Raw genomic sequence first — 12117 nt, forward strand, 5'->3', positions numbered from 1 at the left:
TGTACTATATACAGCAATTGAGTTTGCATACAAAATAATAAAATGTAAGATTCAGAGATTCAATATCAGAATGACATTTTCATCCGAATCAAACGAGTCCTCAAATGAGAGAAAGCTCTTAGCAGTAAGTTTCTGCTCTCAAATTCCACAAAGGTGGTGTTCTTAAGACACGTCAGCAGATTGATAACTTTTCTTAGATGTAGCGTGTTAAATATGGGCCTAACTTTTAAGAAGACACGTAGAAAAATATTAAAAAAACATTAAGATAGCTACTTATTAAGCATTTATTTTAGAAAAGCTTTGTGAAATATTTTTATGAGACGGATTTATATTTGTGCATGTGTTATGTTGAAATTTAAATTCTAACTTACTTCAAACTTGATATATTTATCTACTAAAAAAATAAAAAAATCTGTAAAGCATCGTTTATACGTTATCCCTGTCTGTCTGAGTCGTAAATATATGTTTTCACACTAAATAATCAGCATCACCGAAGGACCGTTTAAGCAAAGTTGTAATGATTATGATTATTGTGTATGACTAATGCTGAATTTGCTATTAATATGAAAATCCTTTAACCAGCTTAATTTGAAATGTCACTTGAAGGGGTTTGGATATAGATCGTGTTATGTGAAAAGAAAAAAAGGATACACAGACTAAATACACAAATCACGTAAAAAACACCCAACGCCGGTTTCTCTAGATAATAGTGTTTGGCACTTTTAAACCAGTCACTCCTTTGCAGTAACAATTAACAAAAAAAGGTCATCCTCTTTGTCGTTGATAAGAAAACGTGTACACAAAACTTGTAAATTCATATAAGGTAAGTCCCAAAACAACGCAAACACAAATTTAACACTATCGATTTGACATGTTTCCACTGGCGACATTTGCATGACGTTTTAGTCACGCATTAGAAAAGACACTAACACTGTCGTTTCATCCAGTCTTGTTTTTTTACATCTATTTTTCTCTTTTTGATTAACAAACATTTATCATCGGTAAATAAGTATCGTTCTAACTTCTGATTCACACTAAAACACACTTTTGCTGGTCTTACAAAAGTACACAAAAGCCATTGCAAAATTATGACAGTGTATTACATGTTATATAGATGGCGTGTCCTGGACGGAAAATGATTCGATGGAAAGATACTTATACGAACACTTTGTGAATATAGCTGGTACTCAAATAGACATACGTAACAGACAGCAAGTATTTATGACACAGGATATGATACAAAATGCAATTGTTCCAGAAATTACATTCATATCAAATGGAAGTTTAGCAGAAGGGATAGATGTACCAGATTGGACATGGATATAAAAGATGTAGATATAATATGAGATGTAAGGAATATCAAACACTCAGTACAGCGGACGACATTGATTATGGAAACTGATACTGATACTGATCATCCTGGATTTACTTATCTCAGACTCATGGCAGGAGGAGATGGTGACTCTATCCTCCTACCATTTGAATGATTTGAAAGTACTAGTCGAGGTTTATATGTATCAGTTTACACATTTGTTAGTAATATAAATAAGAAGATTCACATCTATAAGTTCTCATTCTATGGCACCTGTATATCAGATGACAAGCAAAGCGTGGATTATGTATTCTGTCTGCGAAGTAAATATTTACCTTATAGTGCAATACCATGAGCATCGTAGTGCCGATTGCAATGGCCGCCGAATGCCGATATCGACCAGATTAAACAATACGGATGTTTGTTAGTACGTATTTGGCCAATGACTTTGCCTGATTGTAATGTATTATGGATATTGTCTTTCTCTGTGGCTGAAAAACTACTTGTTCATTCGTTTAATTACACTCAATTGTTATGTTACTGTCTACTTAAAAATATAAACTTACATTAAAGCATATTGTTAATCCAAACAAACAGGTCGAAAGCTTGTCTGAAGACAGCTGTATTCTGGGTCTTAGAGTCTTAGAGGAAGTTGATATTGACACATTTAAATTATCTAACTTATATTCTTGTTTTTCTCACTGCCTTATTTAATTAGTAAATTGATATATTTTTGTTAAAAACTGTCATTGTCCGAACTATTTTATACATGAGCAAAACATGTTTTTGGAAAGATCAGTATAGCAAACAATGTACTTGTGAATGTATTGTACAAAATAAAGTTTGACGGAATTGATAGATTGATACAGAATGTAAATCAACACAACAATGGACAGCATAATTTATTAGTTACACAGTTTGAACCTGCATTTATCATGTTAGACTTACGATTTTATAGGATATCTCGTATAAATCGTGCTCCTACAATTAAATAAACCAATGTTGGATATTACTGGAATTTACTGAATATTTACTTACGTCGAAAAAGTCTACTTTTATTGTTGATGTATGTAAACACCATCAAGCTAGGATAAGTCAACTTGCAGTGAAAGAAAGAAAAGTATCGATGGTATCATCCTCATCTGATTCAATATCAATATTAGGAGAATGCTTTTATATATCAGATGATAAGGCCACAGCCTACCAGTGTTATGATGAAGCTTCACAATGTTATAATTTTGAATGTCTTGCAGCAGAAACTAGGAAATCAAACCTTTTTAAAGATTTAATATAATCGTTTATCATCGAAAGTAATCGAAGTATGTAAATTAAAACAGTCAAATAAAGTTGCAGTACTAGTCCATATGTTTGGTCGTTGGTTGTAACTTCATGTTGCTGCTTGTATGACACGAATATGTAATAACAATATAAAACCAATGAAGACCAAAAAGAAAACTAACAAAACGTTTCATTGATTCCAACATAAATACTGCCCCAGGTAGACTTACACACCAGTGTGGGAACTATATCTTTTCTCACTGACGTAGCATTACACTTCATTTATATATTAGTGTTATATTTTTAACAAATATATTATTTTATGGAGGTTAATTGCGTAAAATGCCAAATAGATTTTTATTGAATCTGTCTGTGTATGTGAAGGGTAATCGTTATATCCTGGGAGTCATACTTGTTTGTGCTGTCTTTTTGTAACGTCATTGTATCTTTATCTGTAAAGTCATGATTATTCCATCATCATATCGTTCATTTTTATAGTTTTTTTTTATGTTTTTATCTCTGACAGTTTTTGGTGTAACTCAATCAATACTACTTAGCCTTGTTCCAAATAATTTTTGCGGGGTAAAATAGGAATATCTAAATGTCAAATACCACGGCAGAAAGACGAACTTGAGACACATTCAAATGCATTGTTGAAAACAGGCAAATTCGTCAAAATGATAGGAACATGTTAGAATATACGGAAATACACTGGCAAACAACCAATCAAAATGCGGATTTTTATATATATAAGGTGTAATCAAACCAACAACAAACATTGCGTGATATTATTTCAAAATGGAATAAACATATGCATGATAAGGTATGCCATTAGATATATTTGGATTAGTTAAACTTATGCGATAATAGGTGATAACTAAACAGCATATATGTTCATGTAATATTATCAAAGTCACATGAAGCGTCACTTTTAAACTTTTGTTGTTGTGGTAAACATCTCTAAACATGATTGTAAGCATTGATAGCATCAAGTATTATTGATGTGTGAATTGATACTCTTCAGATTCATTACAATGGATGTTATATGTTGTAAACAGAACAAAGACAAAATAATTGTTTGAATCTGTCTGTACATGTGAAGAGAAATCTAAACATTTCGTATTTATATGTTGTTTGGCAATATCTATAATTATGATATACGGAGCTACAATCGTAGATATCATTATTCAAATTTGAACCGCTAGACACACGGTTTGATTACAAAAAAGTTCAATTAAACATGAATACAGCATTTGGGTCCAAGATTCTAAAACAATTTGCTAATTATATCTAAGGTATTCTGATGTTAGTTCCTGTTCTGCATGCTTTATGCATAAAACAATCGTACATATAAAACAAAGACTACTTTGTAGTGTGAGAAATAAGTGTAAGATCTAAAATATTCTAAGAACACAGACAAAATAGTTAAGAGGTCATATGCAATTCATTTTGAATGACTTGATATATAAACTATAAATATAACCCCTGATATTTTTGCCATCTTTGCGGTTTGTGTTTTTTGCTTTGCGGTATTTCTGTTTAGTATAGAATATAATTCCATTACATAGCTATCATTTGAACTCAGATTTACCTTTGCAGGTACAAAGCTAATCTTGTAAGTAATCCGTCTGACATTTGTCCCATTAAAAATACAATTTTGTCTTCCTGGTCGATTTTTTGAAAGAATTCGGAACTGGAACAGAACCTTTCATTCCATTGGTATAATGAAACAGCTGATTACGATGATACACTGTCAGTCAATTGAAAATTGTTATCTTCACCTTTTATCTCTTTTATCTGACGCCTTCTGGAATCAATTGTGGATTGATGATATACTTGAAAATGAAAATGGGGAATGTGTCGAAGGACGATAACCCGACCATAGAGCAGACAACAGCCGAAGGCCACCGATGGGTCTTCAATGCAGAGATAAACCAGAAAGTCTGCTTGTGCCATGGAAGGAAAGATTCCTTACTATCAATTGTCTCCGTATTTGTGCCTATATTGTCTGCACATTTTTGGTATCAACATACCCTTGTCTTTTGTAACAAAGCTATCTGAAGTGTACATACCGTCTTGATTCGGTTAAACTCGTGCATGACAATGACTGTCAGTTACAGTCTTACCTCTGCATTGGAAACTTAAAATCCATGCATGTTAGTACAATGTTTCTATCACTGTGACTCATATTCCAATATGCATGATATAACAGCACGGTCAATCCCACATGTAATAGGGCGAATGATGTTACAGAAACAATTTATTTTGTAATAGCCATATATTTATGAATGTGTGTTATCTTAAGGGACAATATCCGGTTCAGGCGCTCCTTTGTGTGATTTTTCTTTCGTTAACTAACTAATAAAAGTGTCAGGTTATGAGGATATATGTGGATAAGTTTGATCACATATATGGCTTTCTGTTGTTTCTAATGTAAAGACGCAACAGTTTTACCTTCTGGTATAAGTCTTATAACATCATTAATGATGCATAACTCTTTCGCCCAAGGAAAGCAAAATATCGAGAGGAGTTGATTTTAGCATCACCTTGTCACAAACCACTCTCTACGAAACTTCAAATGGATTTTTTTCTCGACTGCTTGCATGAATAATAATTGCTCTGAGGTTTTTTGAACATTACCGATACGATGTATTTTTATCATACGATATCAACTTGTTATTTTCGGAAAAAAACATCTTATCCGATTGATTTTGTTAAATTTTATAAAAAATAAAAAAAAATGTTAACTAAAATATAAAAGTATTTACAGATAATATTGGAATAACTACTATATATATATATTCAAATCCCTCAAAAAATAAATGAGCTTATCCTAGAAATTGTAAATAATCACATCGAAACTATCAAACCATTGTTAATTTTGAATTTGCCCAACAAAATTTGCATGCAGTATCGCAATAATATATTTCGTTCTCACAAATGACAAATACTGTTTTGAATCATATGTTTTCTCGTTATCAAAGAAAAACGTGTTAAATTTTCATCTGAAAAATAGCCAAACTCATGTTTGAAAGTTTTACTCGGGGTTGGTGATATAATTATGTCTTTACCATTCCGATGATCCTTGATGATATGTGCCTCAAAAATAGTTACGAAAATAACGGTAAGTTTAACAAAAACATTAAGTTCTTGGATTTTTAAGTGACTACCAAAAACCGTAAATTGAGGGGTACCCCATTGAAATGTGACCATAGAAACTTATACGACCATACGGAAATAAAAATATAGATATTATTCATTGAGTTAAACCAATTTGCAGCCGTGTGTTTTTCAGGAACCTTAAACTCGTTAACTAATCGTTTATTTTTTGTCAGTTCCAGTAGTATAACTACTTTAAGGGTAGCGACATTGACTGATTGGTAACGAACGTTTAAATTCTTTCATGCTAAATTGATGAAACCTTGTTTTAGCTTTATCATTTGTTAGAATGTGATTTACCTTTTTAAAAGACAAATAAAGCACAGATACAAATGTAATAACGGGTCGAACTTTATACGAGGGTCTGAATGGCGCTCCATTGTTTGTTTGGTGAATTATGAAGCACATTTTATTTTTGTCTTTATTAAGTTTGCTTTTAATTCTCTGTTCAGTAACTTTGAGCACCAGATAATTTTTAATTTTAAGTTGTTCGACCATTTGTACTCTATTCTTAACTTTCTTTGCCCATGTTTCTGTAGTATTAGCCTATCCAGACATTCAACATGTTCTAATGTTCTCAATTACGTATGTACAAACTCTTTTTGTGTCATTAGACATTGCTTTTCTAAATTAAATTCAGAAAACAAAAATTCAGTGAAAATTCACTAATGCACGATTGTGCTTGTTCTATTTCATTTGTTTGTATTTAAAACCCCAGACAACTTTTTTTAAATATATGTAACCCTAAAAGCACTTTGAGTAATAAAACCGACACACACAGGGTAGGTTTCCTTCTCATTAAAATACATCGCGAAGAATTCTTTTATATCTGTTTTAGTAGTATATCTTTTTTTTTTAAATAAGGATTTTTTTTTATCCCAGGCATATATCACCTAAACCGTATTTAGCACAACTTTTTGAAAGAAGAATTTCATTGTTATCTGGACTGATCTTTCCATGAAACATGTTCTGTTCAGGTATAAAATAGTTTGGACAATAACAGTCTTTTACCCATAGTAATAATTTACTTAGGCAGTGAGAAAAAACAGAATATAATTTTGAGAAGTGAAATGTGTTAATGTCAACTTCTTCTGAGACCCAGAATAAAGCTGTCTTTAGAAAGTAAGAACACAATAAGCCGTCGGCACCTTTGTTTGTGTTAACAATATACTTTAATGTTAGTTTAAGGAGACAGTAACACACAAGCTGCGTGAAATTAAACGAATGAACAAGTAGTTTTTCTGCCAAAGAGAACGATATTCTCCATAATAATTTACAATCAGGCAAAGTCCGTGGCCCAATAGGTACTGACAAACATCCGGTTTTTCTAATCTTGTCCATGACATAATTCGGCGGCCATTGCAATCGGTAACGAGATACCCATGGTATTGCATTAAAAGGTATATATTTACTTCGTAGACAAAATACATAATCCACGTATTGATATATATCTGATAAAGACGGCCCATGGGATGATAACTTAAAATTGGTCACTTTCTCATTTATATTACTAACAAATGTGTCTACTGATAAATATAAACCTTGACTTGTAAATTCAAGGCATTTTGATGTTAAAAAGATGGATTCCCCGTCCCCTCCTGCCACAAGTCGGAGATTAAAAAATCCAGGATGATCTTGTTCAGTCTCCAAAACCAATGTGGTCCGTTTTACTGAGCGTTTGATATTTTTTACATCTCGTATTACGTCAACGTCTTCTATGACGTACATTATATCTATGTCACTCCCTGGTAAGTCCATTTCTTCTGCTACACTTCCGCTCGATATTTTTGTTACTTTGTAACCTATTTGTTGCATAATTGCATTTTGAATGATATCTCGTGTGATTACTAGTTGTTGTCTTTGACGTATGACTGTTTCAGTACCTGATGTTTTCACTAAACGCTCGTATAAGAATTTTTCCTGTAAGCTATTTCTTGTCCAGGCATTGTCATCTATAAAACATATATTTCTTCAATTAATTATCTTAATAATGTCATGACATTTGCGGGCATATATTTTTGTTAACTGCTAATTTCAAATCGATGACATTACAATTCATGATGATAACAATAATGATCAAAGATCACGAAAACATGCCACTGTTGTCAAGGTGTTAAATGTGATTATCGGTGCCATTACCGAGGAACAGTCTACTTTCAAGACCAAATCTATAACGCCTCATGTACAAATCTTGATATCAAGTTTATCTGCATAAATTAAATGAAAGGACGTATGCATGCCTTATGAAGAGAAACAACGATACCATGATGGCAATATTGCTTACATGTCAGAACACTACAACATAATATAAAGACATCAATACAAGATATGAATACTTCATTTCACGATACAGATATGAATACCTCTTTACATAATGTTGATTCGTCAATACGTGATGGGGTTAATTCTTTTCTAAATGTCATAACTTCATAACGTGATGTTGGTAAATCTTTCTCGACATGATGTGAAAACGTCATTACGTTATGTGCTTACTTCTTTATCAGAAAAATATATAACGTTTTATGCTTACTTCTTTATAAGAAAACCAGATAACGTTATAAGCTTATTTCTTTATAAGAAAAATGTATAACGTTATGTGAAAACTGCATTACCTTGTGTGGTTATTCGTTTTAAGAAAAATATATAACGTTATGCGAAATCTGCATTACCTTATGTGGTTACTTCTTTATAAGTAAAAAAATACATAGCGTTATGTTCTTACTTGTTTATAAGAAAAATATATATAACCTTATGTGCTTACTTCTTTATAAGAAACATAAATAACGTTATGTGAAAACTGAAGTACCTCATGTGGTGACTTCATTATAAGACAAAATATATAACGTTATATGAAAACTACATTACCTAATGTGGTTACTTCTTAATAATTCTTTTTATATAAAACACACATTAGACGTGATGAGAACACTTATGGCAAAACACCTTTATAAGAACACGGAACCACTAGGACCACTTTACACATGCATTTTTTTTCTACATTTATCCGAAATTCACAAGGGTACTAGTATGCATTAAATTTTAAAATAAAATGGATACTGAATTCGGAAGGAGTACTGGTAAAATGAAACAAAAACGTAACGGAAAGAAATACAACAAAACGCAACGACTTGTAACAAAACAACGTATAACGTAACGAAACAAAATGAAAAATGCAGAAAAAAACCACAACCAAATATAGGCCAAAAAACATATTTTTTTATTCAGATAACATCTAAGAATTCGACCATTTATATTGATGCAATCGTGTTGCTCTTTTGATAGTTCTCATTGTTACAATTTCGTGGACACACGATATTTTTGTAAGGCTGTATGATCTCTTTTATCCAAATCTTTGTCGATGTGTTGAAACAAAAACCTGTGTTCCTATTCATTATTGCATTGATAATGAAAGCCAAAATAAAATTATCTACAAGCGTAACATTAAATTATTATTGCAGTGATAAATGATCATGACGTGAAGATTATGTAAATCTGTCAGGCAAATATAGAAACTGTACAGAATCTTTATTTCACTGAAATATAGTACATATAATGCTTTATTTATTTTAGAAATTAACTACATGACGACAATTAAACTTTTTCCGACGAACAATGGTTATACGTTAAAGGTCAGATGACATTTTTTAAACAGCAGTACACACCTTACTAGCATTATATTGTTCAAATTATTAATATAGTGCACTTCTTCGTTAATGAACTATTGATATCAGATCAAAGTCAGATGATTCCTGCCTAAAGGGCATCTTCACCTTAGGTAAACAAATTTTGTTCAGCAAATCTAGTGCACATACTGCTTTTGATATACATGTATCAGAGATATAGATGAGTCAACGAAAACATAACCTTGTTCACTGACCCCTGAACTTTTGGTCGAGGTCGAGTGAAAGTTGACACGTGGAGCTTACATGCTATTAAATATAGTACATTGTAAATGCACCTTTTATAGATGTATCGTGTTCGAATACTCAGCTGCTGCGATTGAATATAACAATGTGATTACCTTTAATGCGTTCTGTAAAATCCTGTAAGTATTCCAAATATTCATCTGCAGTCTTGTCAGGATATCGTAGGTTTAGTATATACTGTTCGTGTGTTTTTCTTCTATTTATACAAGCTTTGAACAATTGTTCAAACTGTCTGATTGTTAGTCCGAAAACGTCGTTTGATATGACTATACCCCCGTCTACAGATTGGTAAGCAAATGGTGAGTACCGACGCCTCCCACGATAAGGAAAACATTTGACGCCGTACTTTTCCCAGAAGTTAACTTTCCTCAATCCATATTCTTTATGATCTTTACACTTGTCGACTTTGTTTTTTGAGTTACGGTTCATGTTAGTTGTTAACTATAAAATAAATGCATTGTGTAATAAGGCAAAAGTCTAACAGTAGTTCATAAAGAAATACAAATGAAGTATGTATACTGTATTTGCAATTTAATATATATGTTAAGGACAAACGTTTAGTTTCTGCTCAAAAACAAATGCCTATAGCGACACATCATATCTTTTTATATATACATTGAATCGAATATGATGTCTGCTTTCGATTCGACGAAGCCCAGTAACTCATTTATTTGTGACTCCGATGTATTTAAAATCTATTCATATTGCTTTAAAAATGTATACATTTTTTATCATATAAACATATGAAACTGTATTGCCAAGGCATGCACACTAAGCAACTATAGCCATTTTGCATATACTGAAACTACACAAAAAAAAACTTACTCAAATGTGCAAATACACTTGCTAGGTATATACACAACGGGCGCTAACATCAGATCTAACATGTCCGGTAGGATTTTATTTGCTTTCAATATCCCAACTAACCAAATAAATATGTCATTTATTTATAACTTCGATATAATTTTAAATTTGTATTATAGCCATGTTTAATTTCTATGTTTAGATAGTTGTCCATAACAACATAACACTGTATTGACACACTACACAGCTATGGTCATTTAGTACATTTTCCAACTAGTTACCCAAACAAATAACTCAATTTACAAATAGGATTGTTACACTTTTTAAAAAAATAAACACTTACATAACATCCAATATCTAAAAAAGGAATGTTGCTTTCAATATCACAACTCTAATCTAATTTACTCTGTCGTTAATCTTTTGTTGCTATGTAGTTTAAATCTATTATTATTGCTTTGTTAACTTATATTTTAATATATTTGATTAGAATACACCAAACTGTGTTGCTATGACACACTTACATTTGGAAATTTGCATTTGGTTAAACTACACATCAACAAATGTAACCCCGTTAACAAATGAATATTATACTCCTTTACAAAATGGACACAAACATAAAATCCAATATTTCCAATTGAAATTCTGATTTCGATATGACAATTTACAAAGTCACTCTGTCATTTTTTTTAAACGTTGATGTATTTTAAATCTATTCGTGTCGTTTTGTTAAACTCTTATTATTATATTTATCTGATCAAACAGTAAAATACTGCATGGCTATTACACATTTTGTGTGTTGTCAATATTCTTATTACAGGCTTTGAAATGAAGAGTAATAATGAAATACTCTCTAAATTAAAATGCATGGCACACCTGTGTACAATTAAATTTAAATAATCAAAACTTTTGACTTCAAATCAAATACAGGCGACAACTTGAATATTAGTACAGACCGTCATGCAATTAAAATACAATTGTGTATGAAGGTTTTTCCTAAATATGATAAACAATTAAGATTTCAAAATGTTTTTTTTTAATAAACATTAAATACTGTATACTGTCTTTCTCCCTACGCGTGACAGAAATGTCTATGTAGTGGCGGTTAACAAACAGATTAGCATTGCTTAGTTTAGCATGTTAATCTGTTGTAATAAAAATTCATAATATCTATTAATTTCTTTTTAGATGTAGCTTACAAAGTCCTTATATTTGTATAAAGTAAATTTCGTTTACAGTGGAAAATTGTTTAACGTTAAATAAGCTACAGTTAAAAATTGCTTGCTAGTCCTTCTGTGTGATTAATATTAGATAACTGTGGTTAAATCAATCCCAATCAATCTACCATGAAGGGGGGGGGGGTTAATAATTCGGCTTTCATTTATAGTCTTTTTCAAAAATGATGAACGCTTCTTTATATTGGTATGTTAGCATATTAAACCTTTCAAATTTATAAAATGTTATTCGTAATCAATGTCGTTGATACACAAATAACAAAAACTGAAATCTGCTGAATTGATACATTTTGTAATTATTCAAAATTTAATCAGAAACCTATACTTAATTATAAAATAATGAACCTGTTAAAGATTTTTTCGAATCGGCACATACTACAAAGGAATGTCATTCTTGCCTACAAAT

General features: G+C 31.4%; 1 protein-coding gene across 1 annotated transcript; it reads right to left on the bottom strand.

The window, feature by feature from the left end:
• Positions 1 to 3088: 3088 nt before the first annotated feature.
• LOC139499430 (uncharacterized) lies at positions 3089 to 10880 on the bottom strand. The gene is made up of 3 exons (XM_071288108.1): positions 10501 to 10880; positions 9771 to 10116; positions 3089 to 7701 (listed from the first exon to the last, which is right to left on the bottom strand). Exons 2-3 carry the CDS (start codon positions 10102 to 10104, stop codon positions 6623 to 6625), a joined length of 1413 nt encoding a protein of 470 aa, XP_071144209.1. The 5' UTR covers positions 10105 to 10116; positions 10501 to 10880; the 3' UTR covers positions 3089 to 6622.
• Positions 10881 to 12117: the final 1237 nt, after the last annotated feature.

Source organism: Mytilus edulis, chromosome 12 (assembly GCF_963676685.1).
Source record: "Mytilus edulis chromosome 12, xbMytEdul2.2, whole genome shotgun sequence".
Classification (NCBI taxonomy): Eukaryota; Metazoa; Mollusca; class Bivalvia; order Mytilida; family Mytilidae; genus Mytilus; species Mytilus edulis.